Source organism: Eupeodes corollae, chromosome 1 (genome assembly GCF_945859685.1).
Source record: "Eupeodes corollae chromosome 1, idEupCoro1.1, whole genome shotgun sequence".
NCBI lineage: Eukaryota > Metazoa > Arthropoda > Insecta > Diptera > Syrphidae > Eupeodes > Eupeodes corollae.
In genome coordinates this window covers 13,051,726-13,079,424 of record NC_079147.1, presented here as the reverse complement: position 1 = coordinate 13,079,424, position 27,699 = coordinate 13,051,726, and the positions used below count along the sequence as shown (strand labels likewise).

Below are 27,699 nucleotides of genomic sequence, written 5' to 3'. Positions count from 1 at the left end.
GGTTGCGCAACAGTCCGTTGAAAACTGTGTGCTTCTTCTGTTGCCAGGAATTGAGGGGACATACAGTTTTGAGCCGAAACAGTACCCGGAAAACAACTTAAGACCAGAAATTACGGCAACAAATAATAATTGCAACAGTGGTTCACAATTCCACTTCCTATAAAAAAGCTCGAACGGCAATGCCGATTTGCTTGCAACACAGATTGCAGTTAATTCGACGGTATAAGGCCTCTTGTTCTTGAGAGCGTAAACGATTTTATGGGATCAATCTTCTTACGAATTCGTGCAAATGCAAAAGTATTAAAATACCTTGACATTCACAGATCTACTCGCCCAGATAGTATTTCTCTATTGTTCTGAAAAGGTGTTCTTGAGAAAATTTTGCACCTTTAATTTTTTTTTTATAATAAGCGCACACTCAAGAGGATATTAGTACCTTTATTAGGCAGAGGCACAGTTTGAGCACTAGGAAGAGGAGAGAGTGTTTGAAAGGATTTGTCGGTAGACATTGGGTTTTGAATTTTTGAAAATTGCAATGATATGAAAAGAAAGTGTGTGGTGAGGCTTTGCACATTCGCGTAGTACGATTGAAAAACAGTACTCTGTATATGACACTTTGGCCAAAGTTGGGCTCAAGGGTATACTGATGGGCATTCCTAGAAGCGCGAGTATTATGGTTTAACTGTAAAGGGGAGGAATGCAGCTGGATATTTCTGTAGAGCATAAAAAGTTAAAATAATGGTAAATGATCCTATGATAGTATTATCACCAATCAATCTAACAGCTCTACGTTCAATATTTTCCAAGAGGGTAAGTAAGTTGCAGGAGCCGCAGCTCAGATATGGCAGCTATACTCAAGGTTTGGACGTATGTAAGTCTTGTAGATAACAGCCAGATCAGGAGGGGAGAAAAACTTCTTGCATCGCCTTAGAAAACCCAAACATCTTGCGGCATTTTTGGCGACATCGCGTATGTGATCGTTCCACAAGAATTGGTTGGTGACACACATGCTGAGATTATCGAGATGATCAGTCTAATTGATACAAGTGCCATCCATGGATGATGGCAAGGGAGGCAAATCTCACTTTAACCACACAAGACAGCATTGTATCTTCGAAGCATTAAATTCCACGCGGTTTTTTATTCTCCAATGCAGAATGCTGTTTAGGTCTAAATTAAATGAACTTATCATATTTTATCAGATTAACATCTGAAGATGAGAAATGTGAGTCTGAAAACGAATATGAAAAGCTAAGAGTACTATCGTCAGCAAAACAATGTATTCGATTTGAAGTTGCAGACAGGAGATTATTAATAAAAATGAGAAAAAGTGTTGGAGATAGAACAGAGCCCTGTGGCACACCAGGATTTATTTTGTGGTTTTTTAGACTTGAATCCATCCAATACAACTTGTGTTAATACTGCTTCTATTAGACGATTCGAAAGGTAATTACTTAACCAATGAGGGAGGGATTCATAGAAATATTTGCTCCACTATTAGGTAAGATAAACCATAAGATCACCAGTAGACCTATTGCTGCGAAAGCCGTACTGACGGTCATTAAGAAGCTCTTGAGCTGATAATTAATCAGCATTCCCATGACCTTGGAAAGAAATGACGTAAATGCATTCGGTAGTCAATTAGGGGATGAGGAGGATTCGCCTTTTTTGGGGATGGACTAGACAAATGCAGTTCTACATCCGGTCGGAGCGAGATAGATGAAAAAGCGTAACCAGTAGTTTTGCCAGCATTAAAGAACATCTCTTCACAACAATTGTCCCTGCCTTTTGGACATTGCAGTATTTTTTGGTCCGTAGTAAAGTAAGATTATTGCATTTGATATTTCAAAAGCATTCAAGGCACCAAGCTCTCTTATCAAAAATACATGCTTTTGGTTTTGATGAATTTCTTCGTTGTTGCATTAGAAACTACATTTCTAACCCTTGTATTGGATAGTGTTAAATCTGAAACTGATAAAAGAAATTATGGTTTTTCCCCAGGGCTCCGTTTTGTCTACGATTCTCTTTCTTATATTCATAAACGATCTCCTGTGTGCCACTTTTAATCCATTAAACTATTTCGCTGACAAAAGTACTCAAAGCTTTTCATATTCGTTTCTAGATTCAAGTAGTTGTACCTCGGATTTAGAACTAACGGCAGCGTATAATGAGCTCATTAAAAATCTCTACAGCCTTGACCAACGGGGAATTACTAACCACGTAGAATTACATTTTTCAAAAACTCAATGCTGTCTCTTGTCATTATAGCATGACCCACCAATGATGCCGCCATCCATGAGTGGAACTTGAATCCAGAAAACTAATCTACTTTCAATACTAGATATTTGTATCACAAATCACCTCTTAATAAGGTTTTTTTAATAAGGGCGGGTAGATGTCGTGGCGTTTCCTGTGTGGCAAGCGCCGCGCCTTTCTGCTGGAACCATATGTCGTCTAGGTCCATATGGTTAAATTTAGGCCATACAAAATTAGTTATCGTTATGTAGTTATCGTTATCGCGCCGGCCGGTCCAAAATCAACACCAATGGTAACATTTTGAAGAAGCATTATCGTCGCGTGATTGGTGTCCTCCCATATACGGCAATTTTGCTTGTTAACCCAGATATTCGTCCAAAAATGCGCCTCGTCACAAAAGATGATTTTTCGGCCAAAATTGGGGTCCTCTTCCAAACGATTCGAAGCCGTAATGAAAACTCATTTTGATAATAAAATTTTATCATTTGAACGTGCTGTTCAATCGTGTAACTTTCCGTGATGGTTTTGCATAAACGACTGAATAACAAACAAAAGATTTGACAGAAGTCGCCAAAACAAAATGGCCGTAACGTTGCACCAAAATCTACCCGCGCAAACAAAAAAACCTATAGAATGATCACTAGTGTCCGACCTAAGCTTCGGTTTCTTCCTTCGGCTCGGCTAAAATTCGGCCAAAAAAACAACAAATTTTATCTGGGAAAGTGCCCTTCAATTAAGTTTTAACGTCTTGAAAAGAATCCAAAAATGAGCTTTGAAATCGATGTGCGAAAGAACTATAACTTGATTATTGAAATCGCTCGAACCGCCGCAATGTTTCATGCCTTTCGTTTTTAAACCGATATTTTTACAAACAATGTTCAGTCAAATAAGCCAGTTGCATTTTCCTACTCGCAGTTCCAAGAATGCTCATCAGTTTTATCTTGAGCTAAATTTCGGACGTAGTGTCAAGTATGGAGAATGTTTTTTAAACCGCACATCGAGAATGTGGAATGCTTAGGCCAACTCTGTTTCTCCCTCCTGTTTTGTTTTTCAAAGTCTTAAGACCGACTGTTATCTACTCTTGAATCCGTATCTCCCTATTTTCGTAAAGCTAGCACTGTCTTTCAATATAAACATAAAAGTGGTACAAATAATTTCTTTAGTATGCTTTATTGAAATAGTCAGTTATATTAAACATTTCAAATGTAATACCCATAATTATGGGAATGCAGTACAGAAATTTTTTCCTTAGCCGTACTACACGAATTCGCTGATTCCTTTTATAGCCGTACTACACGAATGTGTAGTAATTTTTCTATCTTCTTTTTTCCTATCGTTCTGTTTGAATTGCTAAAGGTCAGATATAGTACCATTTTTAGCAAATGTGTTCGCTATATATATTTAAAAGCTCAAAAACTAGTATAAAGCCACATAACCTGACTTAGAAGACCTGTCCACCGGAGTCTCTTCAATCATCCATATAACATACGAAACCTCTTCATAAATTTGTCTTAACCCTGCCCTAATACCTAAACCATTTTCTAACTATTTTTTTTTTTTAATTTAATAATGTTAAAACTCTTATAATGTCTATCACATACTACATCAACCCCTCTTCCTCCTCCCACCCCACGTTAAACCAAATAAAAACCACTGGCAAGTGATTCGACTCTTCTTCAAGTTTGTTTTTCTTGTTTATAAAATAATTATTTCATTCCAACCAACTTAAAATCATTCTCAGACCAAAAAAACGGCAAAAAACCAATTCCATCTCACGTAGGTAATCTTTCTTCCATCTCAGTATCCGTTGTTAAATGAAAATTTCAGAAATTCAGGTCATTTGTTAAATAGCTCAAAATGAATTGAGGCTGAAAATAATTTCTTTTCCTTGTTTAGTGGATGCACGCAATTGCTTAATGTTATCCATTAGTTTTATCTTGTTCTTAAAAATACAAAAAACTACAAAACATAAATAAAACATTTTGTTTCCTTTCACTTGCAGAATCCATGACAAAACTATTTCGCTCAACCCCCAAGCCGACAACATTACCAACTCTAGCAGATACCTCACAAGTTCCGGCCGCAATAAATTCTCAACAGCAAAAATTGCAACAGCAGCAGCAACAACAGCAACAACAACAACAAGATGCAGACAATCTCTCGTTAGAATCCATAAACAGCCATATATCTCTGAGCAGTCACGTATCACTTCCGACCAATAGCTCGAGCTCGAGAAATGAGCAAGATTTAGTAATGGTATTACCACATCAAAGTGCTGGTGGTAACCCCTCTGCCATTGCTTCAACTTCCACTACCACCACCACAAGTACTGGGGTCAATGATGATGCATTATCTAGTGCGTCAGCAACGGCATCAACAGCTCTTCTAATGGACAACACGAACACTCGCAATAGTACAGATGACGAGGAGGAGCAGTCCTCCTCTGTCACAAAGTCACAACTGGTAAATGACGATGACGACGACGAGCTTGACGGCTGCTGTGGTGCAGATGGAGATGCAGATGCAGATGCAGAACTTCAACTACCCTCAATGGAACTTAACATCGGAACGATTTATGAACAAGCCATCATCTATTATACGACACGTTCCATTGCGCTGAAGTTTTTATTGACTGGCCAGCGAGGTTATCTACAATCGGATACCTTCGTGCGAGTCTCCATAAAGCATCTTTCATTGAATGTTATCGCTAATTGTGCTCGTCTCATGCCAGAGGTGATGCAAATTCCTTTGGAAATAAGTTCTGCCGAGATAAGGCGCACCCAACTGGCTCTGCAGATTCCCGAGGAAGATGAACAGGAGCAACTGGCGATGGCCATGACGATGTCTATGGCGTCCGGCCACCACAGCTCAAACCATAGTAGTAGCGACACCAGCAGCAGTTCAAATGTTGGCAAGGACTTTGACCACCTCACGGATGAGTGCAGGCTTGTAGGCGAATTTACACCATTGGGTGAGCTGAGTGCTGGGGGTTTGATGCCTCTGGAAATTAAGGACGACCACTTTGGTGAGAGCACCACAAATGATTTCCTCAATCAACCGCTGAGTAAAAGTGCCGACCCATTGTTGTTATTCGCTGAATTAGGTGGACCAACACCAACATCATCATCGTCGCAACAGAAATCCCCAAAACCGAAACGTAATCACAAACGATCGGAACAAATTCTCTCAAAATCGGAAATAATTGAATCTAAAACAAGTCGCAACAGCGTTAAGGGTCGAGTAGCAGTGGTGTCGACGGCGGCGGCAGTGGCGGTGGATGCAGCTCAACCAATAACATCGCAATTAAGAGACACATCGATTGGAAAATCCGCTGCGGAAAAATTCAATTTGGTCAACAAGCAGTCGCCCACTGACTATTTCTCTATGAGCACTGGCGGTGGCGGTGGAAGTGGTAAATCCATCTATGACATCCAACTCCAGCAAGCCCATCGGAAGCTGCAAGAGGGACATCAGCATTACCATCACCATCACTATCACCATCAGCAACAACAGCAACAGCAGATCCTTTCCGATGTGTTGCTCTTTTACAATCATTCGGATCCAATTTTGCGTGGCGATGTGCAAATAATTATTGGCAATTTCATGCAGTCCACACTTGGCTTGTACCACAATTGCAATGAGCTGTTCGATATTGATTCCGATTCCGGGTACAATGTCAATGAAAACAACGACGACCGTCACGGTGGCGGTATCGGTGTTCGAGCGGGTGCTGGCGCTGGTTCCGATAATACTGATGGTGACGGTAAAGTTGGTGGTAATTTGGGACCAAATTGTCCCCATCACTCACCGTTGCATATCAATAGGCTGTTGGCAATTTTAATCAAGGTATGTATTTAAATTAGAAGTGCTATGGTTATTTCTTTTTTTTTTGTTAATTTTACTTATATCGCCGAATGCGACATTTAATCGAAAATTTAACTCACTCTCTGCCTCCGGCTACAGCTACAGATCCAAATCCGGTGGGAACAAAGGGGATGCGACACAGCTTATAGGTTAGATGATTTGCTTTCGATCGTATTTTGACATTTTTTGGTCGTCATTAAATTGACGAGGGTTTCATGGACGAAGAGATACGTATAATGTGCGGTTTTGCACAAAGAACGACGACGACGAACGCGACGCACGGCGACATTAACCTGAGCGGAGTCAAGCCAGGACGGAACGGGATAAAGCGACCTGACTATATGGCGGCTAACAAATTTATTTAAATGCGGAAGTATTCAAATTTTCGTTTTGGCAAATAAGTTGATGGTTGATGGATAGAAAAGCGTCCGTAGCGTCGTGTTATTTGTGTAGGCTTGGATGTCTGATTAGGTTTTTGGTGTTTGATTGACACTCAAATGGAATTAGTATTGAAACGAAACGATAACCTTGACGTTTTCAAATTTGTAAAATCGTCATTGTTTATGTTTTCTTGTTTTTGTTAAGTGTTTCAAAGAAATTCTATTTTAATGAAAAACATTCAATTTACTGAGAACGAGGAACTCTTCTTTTTAAGGTTGTGGCGTATGAATTGTTAAAAGAGTTCATCTAAGCTCAATGTCAATGACAAAATTGTCTTCTTTAGGGCTATGAATTTGAAGTAATCATTAACTTTTTAAATAATTAGAACAGCACAGAATATAATATAAAAAAAATCTTTTTATAATTTTACATCACGTGTATAACTCAACTGGTACACTTAGGCGTATACGTGTTTTTTTATTAATAAAGAATTTCTTTGGTTTTTATTTTGTAGACATATTGGTTAACGTGTCAATTTTTGTATTATATAAAAAAGAACATTTTTTGATTATGTCTTTAGCCATCACGCAAGATAGAACATCCTCATGATCTTTTGACCAATCAGCTAGATTTCGGTCTAGATGATTCAACCTCTGAACGCCCACTTTAAGCCCACCATGCTTGAGTGCTGCCACGCAATGGCAAGTAAAGATTTTAAAGCATTGTCGCCTTAAAGCATTGTGCGAGTTATTGTTCCATATGGGTGTTGCCCGGACATAGTTCCATGCCATAAGGACATAGTCCAAAAGGGATCTCAGTGTGATGAGTCGTGTAGCTTTCGGGTGTGACATATGAAGGCCGTCCTAAAAGCACATATGTACATGCATAACTGCCTTCGCATAGGCAGAGCTGTCTGTCTTCTTACACAATCGTGGTGTGAGGAGACTTTTGAAGATATTGCGTTTACATAAAATCAATTCGTCTTTCAAATATCCAATATCTTTCAATGGAAAGCCAGTGCGAATCGCTTCCTCAAGCTTATCATCTTTCGCAACTAGATTTCCAATTATCTCGACAAGTTGATTATAACTAAGTCATTTGATCATCACGTCTAAGCTAGTGTTAACATTTGTTTGTGCCACCGGAGTTTCGTCTAGTTTAAGTTTCTTTACAATCGGAGTGATAGTACACGGAGAGCTAAAAGTCTTTCAATGTTATCAAAGGTACAAAAATTTGCAGATGGTGACTTCGAATAAGGTGTCTCAGTCATGGGAACTTCTCAGTGTCATATGTGTAGCTATCTTTGTTGGAGTCTTCTGAAGGACTCTGTGAAGATAACTTCTCTGGGGACCAGGTAAGCGTGAAACTACGACGTCCTCGTTGTTTGATAACAATTTCATTAGGTGAAGCATCGGGAGATTCGTGATTCAAGGACATGTTATTGATGGCCTTGTCGAAAATTGTTTGGTTTGGAATATTTGCTGGAGTTGGTTGTGCTGCTTCGGGATTCGTTGGTGTTGTAGCTACTCTGAGGAGTTCCAAGCGGTCGGGTATTTCCGATAGAGCTATTCTTGTGTTGCAAAGTGAAGCCATTGTGTGGTGCGTTTTTGTTTTAAATGAAAGAAATGTTTATCGAAGTACACTAGCAATTTCTGAGAAAATCCAATTCAATTATTTGTTGATCGTTGTTATTTTAAACAAAGTCTACTTATTCTCCATAATTGTTTTGTAGTTTTATTGTATTATCTTAACTACGCAAATCGTTGCTAATGCGTCATTTTCGCGTCTAAATAAAGCACTATACAATTTGATAGGTAAAATTGTGTAGTGTTTTGATTTATAAATATTTTTCCACGTGAGGTTCCAAATCACTGAAACGGATTTCACTGCCTTGGATTTTCCTGTAAACTTTCACGAGCAGTGGCTATATCTTGGACAGATCTTGCGTTTCGTTGACGTACGGTTGTTAGCTGATTATTATTCACTGAGCCGGTGAACTCGACAGTGAAATCGACGGTGAATCGGCTTGGAAGGACGACGCCATACGTTGCTCCTAGAAAAAGCCCACTTAAATAATAAAGTTTTATTTCATATTTACCAAAAATTGGACACATTTTCACTTAAGACAAGTATAAATTAAGTTACATATGTTCTGTTGCCTATAAATAAGGACATTGGTTTTTTGAGTTGAAATGAAGCCATTCTCAAAATCTAAACTTCAATTTTTCTCAAAAAACTATCTTTGAGAAATGTTTTCCAAATTAAGTTAAGCTTTAGAAAGAAACCACATAGACCCGTTGTTTTGTTTTAAATTTTATCACGAACTAATGAATCGATTTAAACAGATCTTATGTTGTGTAAATGTTTTTGTTGTTGCAATTGGTTAAAAGTATTATAATTTTTTTTTTAATTTGATATTAGTCCAGTAACTATATACACTGCCGGTCAATACAATAGGTTCACACCATTTCCAATAAAAAGGAGCTATTTTTTCTTCAAAATAATAATTAAATCCGAGCTATCGAGATTACATATTTTTTCATCCGTGAAAACGACAAACTGTCACTCCTTTTTTCATGATTCAAGCAGGATTCAAGCCGCTTTTCCTTTCTTTGTTGGTTAAGGCTTCTTCTTCAGTTTCATGCGCTTGATGTTTGGGGCACTTCTAATCACTCTCTTAACCGTAGAAATGCTTGCTTGAGGAGCTGACTGAAAAGAATTAGACGGCAGTCGAACAACCAATCTCCTTTCAACAGGTGACATAACTTTTAAGCGTCCTTTCATATTCTTCCCATAGTTTTCCTTATATTTAAAAAAAATGCTCACAGTATTTTGCGATTTTCCAATTTTTTTTTGCAACTAAACGCGAGCTTAAGTTTTGTTCTGCGTACAGTTTGATTTTAATTTTTTCTTCTGAATTAAGGCACTGTGCTCGTCCCATTTTTTTTTTCTTAAAATTATGTTTTGAATAATATAACTTCTCTTTGTGAAAATTTGACGCACTGACCTTTACAAATTCTAAGCCATAACTAACTTTAAAAAAGATGAACCTATTCTATTGACCGATGAGAAATGCTCTTTTTTTAATTGCATTTCATAGTGCGTGGTCCTCAACCAACATGCGTCTCCAGCCAGCTCGGTCCCTAGCTAGCTGTCTCCAGTTTCGCACGCCAAGTTGGTTGAGGTCCTCTCCCACCTGAGTCAGTGTCACTGTACAGCCCGTACAGTTCGTCGTTATATCTTTTTCTCCATTCTCCATCTATGCGTACGGGACCAAAAATCACCCGAAGAATTTTTCTCTCGAAGCATCCTAAGACGCTCTCATTGTTATTTGACAGAGCCCAGGCCTCAGCGCCATAAATGAAAACCGGGATGATGAGTGTCTTATAGATGGTGATTTAAAATGCTCGAGAGGGGACTTTACTTCTCAATTGCCTTCTAAGTACAAAGAAGCAGCGATTTGCAAGAGTTATACTTCATTTGATTTCAGCGCTGATGAACTTGTCTGTGTTTAAAGTGGTGTCTAAGTAGACAAAGTCCTTAACTACCTCGAATTTATAGCTGTCCATGGTGACGTTTTGTCCAACACGTCGTTGTTCAATGTTTTGCATAATTATTTCCAGAACGATGTTGAAGAAGTAGCATGACAGTGCATCGCCTTGTCTAAAACCTTTTTTGACATCAAATACATCGGCTTTAAAATAAAGAGATGGTGGGTATCGATTTGAAGCTCCTGGGTTTTTTTCCAAGATTTGCCGTAGTGTGAATATTTGGTCGATAGTGGACTTTCCTGGTCTGAAGCCACACTGATAAGGACCAATCAGGTTGTTGACGAATGGCTTCAGACGTTCACATAATACGGCAGAGAGGATCTTATACGCAATGTTAAGGAGACTGATGCCTCTGTAGTTGGCGCAGTTTAGAGGGTCTCCTTTCTTATGTATCGGGCACATTATGCTGAGATTCCACTCATCGGGCATGCTTTCTTCCGACTATATTTTGCAGATGAGTTGGTGCATGCTCCGTACCAATTCATCGCCTACTGCTTTGAATATTTCGGCAGTGGTGCCGTTAGCTCCAGCAGCTTTGTTTGACTTAAGTTAAGATATAGCTATCTTCACTTTGTCAGGGTCGGGTAAGCGGAATTGTTGATCTGCGTCGATTAGGTTGAGTGGTTCTATGCTTAATGCAGGCAGCATACGACTCCTTAAGAGGTTATTAGAGAATCGATCGGAAAAGGACATGGCACTCTCTTGCGATTGTAGCCGTCTTACGTCGAATCTTCTCACAGTACTTCCTTGTTTTGGCTTGGATCGGGATATCCGTAGCCGTACCTTGGCTACAACGAGGTAGTGGTCCGAGTCAATGTTGGCTTCTCGGAATGTTCGTATATCCTGTATACTGGAGAAGTGTCGTGCGTCGATCGCAATGTGGTCAATCTGGTTGACGGTTGATTGATCAGGAGAGTTCCAAGTCCCCTTGTGGATATTAAGATGCGTGAACTGCGTACTAGCTGCCAGAACGCCTCGCCCCGCAGCGAAATCGACCAGCCTGAATCCGTTGTCGGAGGTGGTGTCGTGCAGGCTGTATCTCCCGATTATGCCACCAAAGATGTCTTCTCTTCCTAGCTTGGCGTTAAAATCTTCAAAGACAATTTTAATGTCATATTCAGGGCATTGCTAATATGATTTGTCCAATGGCTCGAACGCAGTCTTTTAGTTTGCGTTTGCCCGGTCCATCCCATCGCACTTCTCGGATGGCGGTAATATCTGCCTTGCAGCAGTTTAAGGCTTCCGCTAATTGTTTGGCTGCACGTGGTCTGTTAAGGGACCTAACATTTCAAGTACACATCCGAAGTTCGTTGTCCTTATTTCATTTGCGTGGGTTGTCAACAGTGAATCCGTCCGTATCCGAGGCTCGTTGGTGCTTCGCAACTAAAGGTACTTTTTACGTGGTCGGGAAGTCACCCCGACGGCACAACCCCCAACCTGGAGGGCCACATCTTTAGTATAACTCCAAGGAAGGGGAGCAGGATAACCCATTTCTTACAGGCCTGGGTTCCGAATATGTCGAAGAAGCCCTGTAAGGTGTTCACTAAGTAGTTCAACCTTACTGGAACTGTAGACGCCACCGATTGATTCCAACTCAAGAATTCATTCGCTGCCGTCTGGATAAGGAGAGGTGCCTTAGTGGAAACACCTCTCCCCCCATCTCTCGTTTGCTTCGCCCAACAACTTTTCACTAGGGTTGGAACCTAATTTCCAGTTGAGGTTTTCAACTCATAAAATTAGCCTAATTATCCATAACTTACAACTTACTTAATGGTCCCATACGGACACTCTAAGTTATCAATTATACTTAATACTAATGCCTTTCGGCCCTAAGATATATTTTAACTTCTTTCATTTATATTTGTATTCATTAGAAAATTTAAAAAACTAATATCAGTATCTCCAGTTGAGGTACTAGGCACCCGATGTTCACCGCGGGGTGGTGAGAGTAGGAGTGGATAGACAGAGGTGTCCTCTTAGTTAGGACATATTATAATTTGTCCCTTTCTTGTATATAGATCGATAGTGAAACATGATTTCAGGATACAGAAGAAAAAAGCTGTTTGTAAAGTTTTATTCTGGAGAAACAAGCCTTTTCCCTTGTAAAAGCTGCGAACCTATTCTATTGGCCGGCAGTGTGCATACATCAGACGCTTTTTTGGCTTTTTGTTATTTTTTGTTCTGAAGAAGAATTTTTTTTAAATACAATCGTGTTTTACTATTTTAAGCAAATAAATTGAGTACAATTTGAGCCTTAATTTTTGTCTGTAGATGTAACAGTTTTCAAAATATAGATTTTATTTTCGTATTGAAAAAGAAACAATTGATATGGAATAGGGGTTCTATATCCTCCCTGTTCGACGGGACGGCTATTTTTTTTTAAAGTGAGTTCGCATTCGAATTCAAAAAGAGGCTGGGATACCCATACTGATAACTTATCATACTGTTTGTCGATTTATTTTGCTGAAAAATTTGTGCGTTTTCTTGTTGGGTTAAAAAGTTATCAATTGAATTATTCTTAAAAATTTTAAAATTACCAAAAATATTTTTCATATAAAGAAATAGTTAAGCTTGTTCATTCGTATCTTAGCGGAAGACAACAATGCGTGGTGACAAGTGAACGTTCTTCTTCCTTTCTCAATGTCTTAGCTGGAGTGCCTCAGGAATCTATATTCGGACCAATCCTCTTCTCATTATATGTAAACGAGCTTCCTTATGTTGGTAAAAATTGTCTGATTCGTCTTTATGCTGATCATGTACAGCACCTTATAAGTCGACTCTTTGTAGCAAAAAATTATGCCGTAGATTTAATGAATGAGGACCTGCTCCTCATTCTAGAGTGGTCCAAAAAGAACCATCTTTGTTTAAATCCTCTTAAATCAACAGCTCTTCCAAACTATCGCAAAACCTTTGATTTTTCGGTACTTAATCCCTTAAAGCTTGAAGGCGAAGTCATTGACTATGTCAAAACTGCCAGAAATTTAGGGATAATTTTCAATCGCATCCTCACATTTAACGACCATGTCTGTGGTAGTCTTCGTGCTCTTCAGTTCAGTTCAGCTTTGCGTTACCGTACATTCACATTGAAGAGTTAGATGCTCCATTCTCCATGCATGAACTGCTCATTGCATTAAATAAAATGAAAGACAGCAAAGCTCCGGGTTTAGATGGCACCCCGGCTGAGTTTTACAAAAAGGTTTTGTTTAACAGAATTTTTGATAAAGAATATATCCCAAATTCTTTCCGTTCTTCATCCATCTCTGCAATTTTTAAAAAGGGTGACCTAAACCTTCCTGAAACCACAGTTCACTTCGGAAGCTATTCACTCAAATTCTTCATTCAGAAATAATAAAATAAGCTGTTTTCAAGCTGGTTTTCGTGCTAATCTCTCCACGGTGGACCAAGTCTTTACTCTCACTAGTGTTGCAAGACGCTTTATAGAGAAGAAAACAAATCGTTATGCATTTCTCGTTGATTTTAAAGCAGCCTTCGATACCATCAACCGAAGCTTATTATTATCTAAACTTTCATGTATCGGTTTATCAACAAAATTTATACAAATTTATGAGCAACTTCTCTCAAATACGACTGTGGTTAAAAATAGCATGAACACGTCGAAACAATTCAGGTCAGAAACAGGTGTCACACAGGGTTGCATTATTTTGAGTCCCTTGGTTTTCTCGCTCCTTATAAATGACAGGTGGTGTTGTTTTTGGTGATCTACTTATCAAGGTGCTCCTTTATGCAGATGACCTTGTTATTGTAGTGAAGGACTTCAAATATCTAGGTTTCACAATAACACACAATCTAAACTTTCGAAGACATATAAAAGATAAATTGACCGCAGCAAAAGCAGCTATTAACTGTAAGTCTGTAAGTGGTCAAATTTTTTCAATAACAAAAATATAGATCCGGCTTCGAAATTTAAAGTGTTTGATTCAACCGTTAAAAGCTGCCTTTGCTATGGAAATGAATAATATCCCCAATTATGCCATACACGTTGAGTCGGGACTACCACCAATTATTTTAAAGAATCTAAAAGCGAATGCAGACTATATAATCAAAGTCATGCAAAGATCTAACAACAATTTGCAGAAAAGGATTCTCCTAACAGCGTTACGTTACAGATACACACCTTTTAAAGATTGGAGTGAGTTGGCATCAGAACATAACTTTCCTTTGACGTTTTGTTTGGATAATCTAGATTCGTGGAGGAACTTTACGATTGTATTTCTGTTATAGATGACAACATTTTTCAGACATTTCTCAATCGGGCAAGCAAATTATTTTCGAACCGAGTTCACTTTTTTTGAGATAAGTCTGATATTTAAGGTTCGCACGGAGATGCTTGAGCTTAACTATAGACCTCACAGAATTGATATAAAGATCCGGCGTTTATATTTCAATAAGAGCTTCCTTTCGTTTGAGGACTGTCTTGGAGTTTTGAATAGTGAGGGTGGTTGGAAACTTCTTATCCGTTTTTTCTCGGAAGCTGTTGAATATAGAAATTCATTAGTGCACCTCTAATGTAATGTTCAAAATAACTTCTCTCTCAATGTTTAAAATTTAGATATAACCGGCAGACGGCTTAATAGCCATGCTTGTTAATCTTTAAAATGTAAGTGAGCCTGTATTTTTGTGAAGAAATAATAAAAATAACAATAATAATAATAATAATTTTTAAAGCTGCCACTTCGAAAAAAAAAACGGTCAGAAAAATTTTCTTCCAATATTTTCGGTGATAAGTTGCTTTTGCGGTCGGTCGTCTCGTTAAAAATAAAACTAAAAATTTTCCTAAAGACGACACGTTTAGATCATCATGACGATCCCAAATTGTTTAGTGTGTTGAAATGTGACTGCAAAACATTCATCGTTTTGTTGTGATTTTTAATAATTTTATTGCGTTTTTGAAGCGTCAAATTTTCCAATTACAAAAGATGGCAACATTTAAAGTGACAGCTGCAATAAAAGAGGGCAATTCAATACAACTTTTCTTTTATTTTAAGAAATCGATAATTTCAGAAATAAGGCTAAGACCTTATAAGCTGTAAAGAACGTTAGGTTAGTGCGTTTGTCTAAAAAATCAAACACGTTGATTTTTTAAAGTCGTCAAGAACTACTAGTTGCGGAATGTCCTCAAACGAAAAACCCTCACTTATTAAATGAAACAACAATAATATTCGCCTCAAAGAATAAGAATTCTTAATGATTCTGTTTTGTTTTAAGGGTTTTTCCTTCCTCCACCTTGAACATCAAAACATGGTCATGAAGAAAACGGTATACACGGAAAGTTTCAAGTGAAATAAAGGGTTCACAGCATTTTCGTTCTAAGAAGCACATAAGGCATAAGATTCGTCGTTCATGCTACAACTAAGTCAATTGTTGTTGTTTGTTAAACTGAAGTTGAAGCTGAAGAGACTGTACACTTGTATAATCGAATTGATAGTTAAAAAGTGCTTATGACAAACTGCACAGAATTCCATAGAACTAACTCAGCGCAACCAGTGCCATCTTTTGTATATTTTTCACCCCAAACCATATGTGCTTATTCTCTGATAATAATAGAATGGTGATGGCAATGGCGAAGTCGAAGTCGAAGCCGGAGCCAGGAGCCGTAGGAGTAATCAGCTTCAAGAAGCTGAAGCATTTTACTTATGTGTAATTCTCTCTCTCTAGCTTCATATAAGTATGATGGGAAACCATATAAGCATAGGTATGCCTGGCACAAGGATGCCATCAGAGCCATTAAAGTTTGTAAATTCTTTTCTTTCCTTTCATTGTATGCCATGCAGATTATACCACATACAGCCCTTAGGGAGTTCAAGGTATACCTTCTATTCTATACGTACGAGTACGAGTATAAAGTCAGCGAGTATGAAAGGAATGCTTTGCGCTTATCTCGGGTTTTAAGGAAAGAAGCAGCGCTCTTACAAAAGGAGCAACGCAATTCAACCTAACCCAACAAGATACGAGTATGAAAAATGAAAATAAAAGAAAATAAGGACTGAAAAAAAAATAACTGAAAAGGTTTCGTTGACTTTTACATGCGAAATGAAAGAACTGAAAAACTGACTTCGGTTCAGTTCGTCTTACTATAGTCTGGTGTATATTATGCTTCATTCCTCCAAATAGGTATCTGATGCTATAAATTTATCCTTAAGCAACGATACCTAAATAGAAGGAGTGAGCTGAAAAAATATCTTATTTTTCTTCTTCCAAAAATTCAACGGCTGGATTTAGTTTTGATTTTATTTGAAAAAAAGGGCCTGCCTTTCAGGTGCTAATTGTAAAAAATGGACAGGCAGGTCATTAAAATTGATTTGATATTTTTATTTTATGGCTAAATTTTTGTAAATGCTTAAAATTTTGTAAGAAGTTATTTGGTCTAAAGTCGAAAATCGATAGCATGAACAAAATACTAGTTTTTCTTTAAAATTTAAATAATATTACCCATTCTTTTGCAAGTTTAGAGTTTTTTTTTATAAGAGGCTTTAATTTAAATAAGACGCTTGATTTTGCGGTAGCTGTCATTTTTTGAGGTACTAAAAATAGAACAATACATCTTCAAATAAGCAATGTAATTGCTGAAATTCAGTTCAAACAGTTTGCAGTCACAGGTCTTATAACTAGAGAACTTTTGTGTCATCGTTAAGAATCTTCTCGGCCGGAAATATAGTAAAACCAGTTGAAAAATTTGAGCTGTTGGGACTGAAACTGCTTCGTCGCTTAAAAGCGAATCACAATCAGCCATCGAGGTATTGTTATTTAACACATTAAGATTTTCTTTTAGAGTTGGATGAAATGAAAAGTTATCGAAACAATTCAACTAAGTAAGACCATACATTACCATCAATAATTGAACACAACGTTTTTCAAGTGGCTGGCTCTTCTGGCTGCGCAGAAGTGCATTTTGTCACTCCTCAGATTAGTTGTATGAAATTGACCGAAAGTCTTAAATAATTTTTGGATTGTTGTCATAAGATTAGTGCTTCAAAGTTCCCCACAAATATAACATTTGAAAAGGTAAACTCGCAGCTGCGAGGTGACCAATTGACTTTAACCGGAGTTCTGAAGATTTAACACAAGAATATTGCTAGACGGCGGCTGTCTGCTCGAGTTACTAGATATTATCGAAAATTCTTCCGTTAATGTACTTTACCAACAGATTTTCTCATGAATATGTTTATTCAATGGATCTTACTCTTGCATCGGCTGGTGTAATGATTTATTGTCAAAGATTTCGGAAGATTAAAGAAGAAGTCAAATCCTTTGATACTATAAGACAACGTCAAAATAAACTGAAAAGTAAACATTAAAAAACGGGTTAAGAAAGCTTGTATTGCCTTTTACGCCTGCGCCTTACAAGAAATACAACATCGATAAACTGAACAAGGTTTAAAGAATATCCAGTGTTGGCCCTACAATGCCCTATCGATCTTGCACAATTGAATCTTTATATGTTTAGACCAAAACATTAACAACACTAATGAGTTGGTCCCAGCGGATAGTTTTGTCGACAGATACCAACTACTGCACCCTTCCTTGAAAGAGAGTTTAATTGCTTGGTCAACAAAGAGTTCGATACCACTTTCTTTACTGAGAGATCAAAAATGTGGAGCTGGGTCGGGAATCTTATCTCTAAGTCTATAAATACTTCAAGCTGAATGGCAAAATGTACTCAATTTTTCTGGCAAAATTCCACCGCATGTAGAATTGTAGCATATTCAGGAAGATATGGTTTACCTATAACAAAATCCGATCTACCGAACCTGATATGCGCGCATGATGCCCCCACAGAAGAGAAGAATGGCACTACCAAAGATATGTGCTTCGAGCTTAGACCAAACATATGAGCAGTGTCCTAGCTACGATATTAAAATTGTCCTGGGCGATTTTAATGCCAAGTTCCCTAGGAAGGACATCTTTGGTGGAATAATCGAGAAAAACAACCTGCAGGACAACAATTCCGACAACGGATTCAGGTTCATAGATTTTGCTGCGGAGCGAAACGTCATGGTAGCCAGTACGCGTTTTTCACACCTCAACATCCACAAAGGAACTTCGAGCTCTCCAGATTAATCTACAGTCAACCAGATCGAAAATATGCTTCCAGCATCATAGATGTCCGAACTTTCTGAGGAACCCTACCTCGTTGTAGCCAAGGTAGCTCCTAGGGTTTCCAGGCCCAAGGCAAAACAGGAAGATGCTGGGTGAAGGTACAACGTCGAAAGGCTACAATCGCAAGAGATCGCCAAATCTTTTTACGACCGAGTTACAAGTAACCTTCCTCAAAGTTCTCTGCCGCCAACACAATGTATCGAAAACCAGTGGCAACTTTGCCAAGACGCAATCAGAGAAGCAGCCTCTGATGTGCTGGGTTTCAAGCAGCAAAAGCAAAAGAGGTGAGAAGAACACCGACTTCTCAGAATTAAAAAGAGAGCGATGAGAAGCATGCGGTCAAAGATGTTAATAAATAAAATAATAATAAATTGGGTGGCGCGACAGTCCGTTGAGAACCAAGGCCTAGTGACTTACAACTCTCAACCATTCCTGTGTGCGAGTAATGTTGTCAGGAATGGAGGGGACCTACAGTTTATATGCCGACTCCGAACGGCTAATTTTGAGAAAGCACTTTTTCATGACAAGAATTACTCTTGGAGAATTTGTCAATTCCTCGCAAGAGGCAGTACCCGTGAAAAGACTTTAGATGGCATAGGCAGGGATCGAACCCAAGACCTATAGCATGACAGTCCAACGCACTAACCATCATGCCACGGGTACCACTCAAAGATGTTGAGAGGTTTAAAAGCAGGGATGAAGTTCGAAAGTTTTATGAACAGGTGAAACGAAATTCACAGGTACCTAGAACCGAAGGCTGCAAAGACGAAAGTGGAAACATTATAGTGGAACCGCAGTCAATGCTAAGAATATGGAAGGACCACTTCTGCAGACTGTATAACGGCGACGACGAATCGAATTCCACTGTCAGGCAGGATGATCCATTGAACATAGACGACGAAAGCCAACAATCCCGTTCTCCCGACTTAGACGAAGTAAAGATTGCCATATCTAAGCTGATGTCTAATAAAGCCGCTGGAGCGGATGGCTTGAATGCCGAGCTCTTTAAAGCAGCTGGAGATAAGTTGGTTAGGAGCATGCACCAACTTTTCTGTAAGATATGGTCGAAAGAAAGCATGCCCGATTAATGGAACCTTAGTTTTGTTTGCCCGATTCTGAAAAAAGAAGACCATCTAAGCTGTATTAACTAGAGAGAAATCATTCTACTTAGCATCGCTTAAAAAAATTTCTCTGCCGTAATATGTGAACGAGTGAAGCCCATGGTCATTAACCTGATAGGTCTGTATCAGTGAGGTATTAGGCCAGGAAGTCCACACTCGATAAAATATTCACATTACCGTAGATCCTTGAAAAAATTCAAGAACACCAAATCAACACCACCATTTTTTCATAGATTTCAAAGCCGCATATGACAGCATGTATAGAGCCATGTCTAGTTTTGACATCCCAAACTCGTCCGTTTATTCAGGATGACCATGGAGAATTCACGCTGTTCCATAAAGGTTGGAAACAACTAAACAGAACCTTTTGGATGTCAATAAAGGTTTTAGACAAGGTGATGCGCTGTCATGCGATTTTTTTAACATCGCAAAGAATAGTGAAAGAATAGGGCAGAGCTCACACGTCAAGACTGGAAGAACTATCTTTCAAAAGTCTGTCCAATTACTGATGACATTGACATAATCGGAAGAACTCAGCGTGATGTCAATGGGGCTTTTGTGAGTATTGAGGAAGAGGCGACAAAAATGGGTTTAACGGTTAATGAGGGCAAAACAAAGTACATGCTGTCGCCAAAACGTCACTATCGACAGACGTAAATTTAAGGTGCTCAAGGACTTCGTCTACCTAGGCTCCGCTGTAAACGCAGAAAACAACACCAGCGCTGAGATAAAATGAAAAATAACTTGCTAACCGCTATTTCTTTGGGCTCAGAAAGCAATTGAGTGCTAAATTCCTCTCTCGAGTTACCAAAGTGTCGCTTTATAAGACTCTTATCACCACCGTCGTGCTATAAGGTGCAAAAGCATGGACTATGACAAAAGCGGATGAAAGCACCTTGGGTCGTTTAGAAAGAAAAGTTCTTCGTGTGATCTACGGTCCCGTATGCTTCGAAGGGGAGTGGAGGAGAAGATGGAACGACGAGCTGTACAGCGACGCAGACTTAGCCAGAAGGGTAAAAGTCCAACGACTAAGATGGCTGGGTCACGTAGAGCGCATGGAAACCAATGCTCCGGCCCGGAAAGTCTGCAAATTCACACCCACAGGACAGCGTAGTAGAGAAAGACCGTGGATAAGATGCGCGCACAAGGGAAAAGTGAACTCAACCAACTTGGAGCGCGAAACTGGAGACATCTAGTTAGGGACCCAGCTAGATGGAGAAGTTTGTTGGCTGAGGCCCTAGTTCACACAGGACTGTAGCGCCACCTTGAGTAAGTAAGTTCTATCGAACTTTTATGCTGCTTACTGTAATATGTACTGGACACTCACCATGCAGTGAAATTGGGTTACCTTCATAATACCCATTTCGTTAGCTGTGGAGACCAACAGTTTTAGAATGTCAAGGTACGAAAGAGCATGCCCTTAAGATCTTCATTAAAGACATGATCTCCTTTTTTTGAACGCGACAAAACTAGTTTTGTTAATATAAATCAGTTTTAAAATTATCTTCTTTTTTTGTAACGAGTGTAACGAGTTTGTGGTATCAAAACAGCGCTCTCCAGCGCTAATTGTGTAGCGCAGGGACAAAATGGATGGACTCTAATAACTATCTAGGGAAAGTTAAAAATACTTAAGGAATATTAATCTTCTTTTTTAAATTGAATCAAATTGAAAACATTTTGGGTTTTCTGTTAAATGATTAAGAGAAACAAGATTTCAAATTTTAGGCCTATTTAATTTTAGGCCTATTTTCTAATCCAACCCCGCCTCCTGAAGATATATTTTCCAAAAATAGCAAAGAAAAAATATAGTTCTTACTTCCAACTTTCATAGAGTAGGTAGAATGAAAAGAAAAGTTTTTGTTCGGCTTCCTGTTCCCATACTCGTAATTTTTCTGAGCTTCTTTAAAAATTCGCCTTAACTCATTCTCGTCCTTATACACTATCTATGTATATCTATCTCCCTCTCTTATATGCAAACCCACTCACCGATATTCCATTGATGATGTTTGGTGTGTTGTTGTTGTTGTTGGATACACATTCCTTAAAATGTCTTATTGAATTTATATTTATCTTCTTTTATGCGAATACAGGGCTTACAGGACGACATTCACACAGTGGTCATACATGCCCTGAATGCGGTTGATAAAATATTTCCTTTGCTGATGTCCAAATATTTGACTGCGTCCTTCATCCAAAAAGAGACAGCAGCCTTTAGTAGCAACAAAAGCAAGAGCAAGGGCTACAGTAAAAGTCACCAACATAAACCGGATGAAACTAATGACATTGGAGTGAGTAATGGCAGTGGCCAGAATCTGAATCAGGAGCACCACCAGAATCAAAATCAGAGTCAGAGTCACAACCAGGAGCAAAAGCAGGAGCAGGACCAAAACCAGGACCACTCATTGTATGCTGATGATGATACACTTATTGAGAATCTATTGAAATGTTTTGAAGTCCACCACCGCCACCACCACAACCCAAGTAATGGAATATCGGTAGTTGCAATTGACGAAAAAGTCAATTGTGCTATTGCAAGTAGTCCTATTCGTCCAGGCTCTGCATCATCGGCTGTCCACGTCGTCGTCCAGGACCAAAACCAAAACCAGGACCTAGACCACGAGCTCAACTACGACCACAATCAACGAAACCATCAACCACGACAACAAGGACGACAAGTAGAAGCTGGAGATTTTTTCATCATATCCCCGAAATTGCTATTGAGCAAACTTCGCCTGTGCTATCACAATAAATATTGGTTGGTCCTGAATAAATACGCTGAAGTTATATCGAATCTGGACTATGATGCAATTCGAGAATATTACGGAAATGATATTGCTAGTACTTATGAGGTAAGCTTTTTTTAGTTGAAGAACAATTTTTGCCTTTTTTTGAATAAAGTTTCAGCCTCTTATTATGTTTGGAGTCAGGATGGCATCGGCATCGGCATTGGGATGGCAATGGAAGGATTTTTGTGATTTTTCAAATTTATTTTAAATTGATTGAAAGTAGGTATACGTAGCAGTCTGTATGCGAAGCAGTCCTGAGTCCAGTACCTTTATCCTGATGGCTTCCAGAAGTGGTCCGTTGCCATTGCCATTGGTTGTGTTGAGTTCGTTGAATAGACTTGGATTTATATTTATTTACCCCTTTGATCTCTCTTTGCGAGTTGGTTTGGAATTTTATTTTCCAAAAATCGCAATGTCCCTGTTTGGTTTTATTTTTTTTTTTTGAAGAATGGCGTAGCAGTGTCTACCTGAACCTATGCTGGATTCTGGAATCAATTGTTTGTGTGTGTTTTATTTCTGTTTTGAGATAAATGAAATTGATCCACAATGGAAAAGCCACTCGGTCGAATTGTAAAGTAAATTTCCCAGAGCATTTACGTTTATAAGTAGTTTTGGTATTTGTATGTTTTGGAAAATGAATTTGTATTAAGTTTTCTTTTTATTTTTGAGAGAAAGAAAATTTTGAAAAGCTGTTGCGCCATCCGACCGACCGGTTAGAAATTTGAAGGACCTTTTATTCATAGTGCACTTTTTAAGTGGTATCTTTTGTATTTTTAAAGGGATTAATCTTTGTTTAGAGAAGGATCCTTGACTATCAAATATACATAAAAAGGACAACAGGCTTCCACTTAAGGTCTTTCAATACGTTTTTATGGCCATCTTATTTTTTTGCGCAACCAAATGTTTAGCCTTTGTTCAAAAATGGTAAGTGGGCCCTCTATTCTGAACAATTCTTCGTGATCAATTTATTTTCGATTTATGGTTTCAACATCACTTGTTCAATTTTTTAAGGACTTATTTTTTCCAGGGAAGATGAGGTTACTTCGTATAGAACAAAATGTTTGTATTTTAATTCTCAAAAACATTTGTATCTTCAAAAATTTCATTCTGTATAAAGGAAATCAAGTCATTCAAATATTAAATCATATTCTTTTATTAACATAGACATTAAGTCATACAATAGAGATTGTAGCTATGACTTTGTAATCACTTTATGGTAAGCACGAAACTTTTTTAAACCTCAAATATCTCAAGGCATTATAAAAAAAGAGTTTTTGCCTTCATTATTGTTGCGTAAATTTTTAGGTTTTGTTTGGATTTATTAAATTAATTCAAGAATTTGGCAGTTAAAAAATAAATGTTGGGTTTAAGATCCCAGTTATTGACCGCTTTTTGCAGCAATTGGAGCCGTATATGTCAGCAATTACACGCCGAATATTCTCTTTCAAGGTGTCATCAATCGTCTGTGACTTAACTGTGTATGTAATGCACTTTTTCGCGTGTTTTAACTTTGAACGCCGTCTAAGGCAATATTTTTAATACTAATTTTGTGTAAGTGTTATAAGTATGTTTAATACAAAAATTTGCTGGTGAAACAGTCCTTTAAGAACTAGGGTCTAGTAACTTACAACTCTCAACCATTCCTGTCTGCCAGTCATGTGCGAAATGTAGGGGACAAACAGTTTTATGCCGAATCCGAACGGTTAATTTAAAAAGCACTTTTATGACAAGAATTATTTTTTGAGGATTTGTCAATTCCTTTCAAGGGGCAAAACCCGTAAAAGGACTAGGTTACACAGACCGGGATCGAAGCAAAAACCCAAGTTTTTTTGAATAAGTTCGCACTGAAATAGTTGATACGTGCAATTTCAATGTACACAATTCTTCATGGCTTCAAAATTCGGGCCACACAACACCCGATGGAGTGTTTGCTGAGATCTTCGCAACTGGGGCGGTCTCAATAATTACTTCAGAATATTAAACTGGTCACTATGTTTTACCGATAATGACGTTGACGCTAGCGACACAAGCTTGATTATCCTGGGAATGAGAACTTATATCCCCAAACAGGGTTAAAAGCATCAGACCTAAGAAAAACGCATGGTTTGATGCGAGCATTAAAGAGGATATTAGGGCCAAAAAAGTAAGTTTCCGTTGCTATAAAGCCAACCCTACTGAGGAAAGCCGGAAAAGATTCAAAGAAGGCAGAAAGGTCTGCAACGCCCATATTCCAGGGGAAAAATTTTAACATGCCCAAAAATTACGGCAAAAAATACTGCAATGTCCCAAAGGCAGTAACAATTTTTGGTAATTTGTAAAAAATATGAGGAGTTCTTCCTCTTGATCAGTCCCTACGCTCGTTGTCAATGACACTTCTTTTGTTAGCTCTTTAGAGAAAGCTAATCTCTTCTCTTTGCTAGGCAGTCTGCAAATATTTGTACGCTGCCAGTGAGTGTTATGAGTCCGCCTGTGCTTGAGCAAGTAAGTGATTCTATGGCACTAATCCTTAGAGACCTTAACACATAAATCCGCTTAGCCGGATGGTATCCCTGCTATTGTTCTGAAGGGGTGTTTTTCAACGCTGGAAAAACCATTGCGTAAGCTTTTTCATCTGTCCTATTTCTTAGGTCTCGTTCCGAGGGGATGGAAAACTACATTTGTCCAGCCCATCCCCCAGAAAGGCGAAACTTCCTCATCCCATAATTTCCGACCGATTGCACTTACTTCAAATCCAATGGGGTGGCGCAACAGTCCGTTGTGAACCAAGGCCTAGTGACTTACAACTCTCAACCATTCCTGTGTGCAAGTACTGTTGTCAGGAATGGAAGGAAACTACAATTTTAGGCCGAAACAAGAATTACTCCTGAAGGATTTGTCAATTCCTCGCAAGGTGGCACAGGCAGGGATTGAACCCTCAACTTCGTAATAAATCAACGCTTGAACATCGTCATAAAGTTTCTTGTCTGACAATTTTTTAAAGTTATTTTATCGGTTTATGCTCTAGTGAAATAGCCAGCTGCGTTCCTCCCCTTAAACGGTTCAACAGTAGTACTCGCCCTCCAACTTCGGCCTTACTGTCAAATACAGAGATTCGTTCTTTAGCCGTACTAAGCGAATGTGGAATGCCTTACATATTCTGTCATTCCTAGTCATTGCAATATTCAGGAATTCAAAACCAATGTGCACCAACATCTCCTTTAAAACCCTCTCTCCTCTTCTTAGTGCTCATACTGTGTCTCTGCATAATAAGGGTAATAATATCCTCTTGAGTGTGCGCTTATTATAAAAAAAGGTTAATTTATTATTTGTATAAAAATGGGACAGAAATTAGTGTGGAAGGCTTTAAGAATCTTTTTGAGATTGAAATTTTTACTTATATTTAATTTTCTTTGCAAGCCCATGTTTGAATAATTTGCTTAAAAAAAGGTGCTACGCAATCATTTAAAATGAAAAATACAAATATAGCAAAAAAGTTCTTATTAGGTGATATGTTCAAATTTGCCGTCAATCAGATTATAATAATAACTTAATAACTTAATTGATTCCTTAGTTTATTCGGATACTTACTTACTTAAGGTGGCGCTACAGTCCGGGGCGGACCTGGACCTCAACCAACAAGCTTCTCCAGCCAGCTCGGTCCCTAGCTAGCTGTCTCCAGTTTCGCACGCCAAGTTGGTTGAGGTCCTCTCCCACCTGCGTGCGCCACCTGAGTCGCGGTCTTCCTCTACTGCGCCGTCAATCGGGATTGGATTCGAAGACCTTCCGGGCTGGAGCGTTGATGTCCATCCGCTCTACATGACCTAGCCATCTAAGCCGTTGGACTTTAATTCTGCTAACTAGGTCAGTGTCGCTGTACAGCCCGTACAGTTCGTCGTTATATCTTCTTCTCCATTCCCCATCTATGCGTACGGGACCAAAAATCACCCGAAGAATTTTTCTCTCGAAGCATCCTAAGACGCTCTTATCTTTCTTTGACAGGGTCCAGGCATCCTCGCCATAAATGAGAACCGGGATGATGAGTGTCTTATAGATGGTGATTTTACATGCTCGAGAGAGGACTTTACTTCTCAATTGCCTTCTAAGTCCAAAGAAGCAGCGATTTGCAAGAGTTATTCTTCGTTTGATTTCAGCGCTGGCGTCGTTGTCTGCATTAATAGCGGTGCCTAGGTAGACAAAGTCCTTAACTACCTCAATGTTATAGCTGTCCATGGTGACGTTTTGTCCAAGACGTCGTTGTTCAGTGTCCTTTTTTGATGACAGCATATACTTGGTCTTGCCCTCATTGACCACTAAACCCATCTTCTTCGCTTCCGTCGCAATGCTCAAAAACGCTCCAGTGACATCACGCTTTGATCTTCCAATCATGTCAATATCATCTGCGTATCCGAGTAATTGGAAGGACCTTTGGAAAATTGTGCCTCTAGTGTTGACCGTTGAGTTTTGCACAATTCTTTTCAGAATGATGTTGAAGAAGTCGCCTTACAGTGCATCGCCTTTTTTTGACAACAAATGCATCAGTGAGGTCTTTTCCGACCTTAATAGAGCAGCGTGCATTCTTCATCGTCATTCTGAACAAACGGATAAATTTTACAGGGATGCCAAAACTAGGCATTGCTCTGTAGAGCTCTTCCCTATAGATGCTGTCATACGCGGCTTTAAAATCGATTAAGAGATGGTGGGTATCGATTTGAAGCTCCTGGGTTTTTTCCAAGATCTGCCGTAGTGTGAATATTTGGTCGATAGTGGACTTTCCTGGTCTGAAGCCACACTGATAAGGACCAATCAGGTTGTTGACGAATGGTTTCAGACGTTCACATAATACTGCATAGAGGATCTTATACTCAATGTTAAGGAGACTGATGCCTCTGTAGTTGGCGCAGTTTAGACGGTCTCCTTTCTTATGTATCGGGCACACTATGCTCAGAATCCACTTATCGGGCATGCTTTCTTTCGACCATATTTTACAGATGAGTTGGTGCATGCTCCCTACCAAGTCATCGCCTGCTGCTTTGAATAGTTCAGCAGCGATGCCGTCAGCTCCAGCAGCTTTGTTTGACTTAAGTTTAGATATAGCTATCTTCACTTCGTCAAGGTCGGGTAGGCGGAATTGTTGATCTGCGTCGCCGAGGTTGAGTGGTTCTATCTCCCTTTCAGTGGAATTCGGTTCGTCATCGCCGTTATATAATTTGGAGAAGTGATCTTTCCATATTCTCAGCATCGACTGCGGTTCTACTACGATGTTCCCCTGATCGTCTTTACAGGCTTCGGTTCGTAGATGGTACCCTTGGGAGTTTTTTTTTACCTTTTGGTAACCTCATTTCTGCTGTGACATCCCTCTATCTCCTCGATCGCGCGCTTCTCATGCTCTCTTTTTTTCCATCTTAGAAGCCGGTGTTCCTCTTTCCTCTTCTGCTCGTAGAGCTCGCGAGCAGCTCTAGTCCTTTTGTGCAGCACCGTTTTGTATGCCTCTTGTTTCGCTGCGTGTGCTTGCCGGCATTCGTCGTCAAACCAAGGGTTTCGCTGTGGTGGCAGTGTGAAACCTAGCACTTCAGAGGCGGCATTTCTGATGGCTGCAAGGCAATGTTGCCACTGGTTTTCAATGCTTAACGCAGGAGGCATAGG

General features: G+C 39.1%; 1 protein-coding gene across 1 annotated transcript in view; it reads left to right on the top strand.

The window, feature by feature from the left end:
• LOC129943030 (uncharacterized) overlaps positions 1–27,699 on the top strand; it is a 225,153-nt gene that overhangs the window by 36,892 nt on the left and 160,562 nt on the right. The window contains exons 6-7 of the mRNA XM_056052234.1: positions 4,259–6,102; positions 21,382–22,140. Coding sequence (XP_055908209.1) covers positions 4,259–6,102; positions 21,382–22,140 — 2,603 coding nt within the window. The remainder of the gene's footprint in view (positions 1–4,258; positions 6,103–21,381; positions 22,141–27,699) is intronic.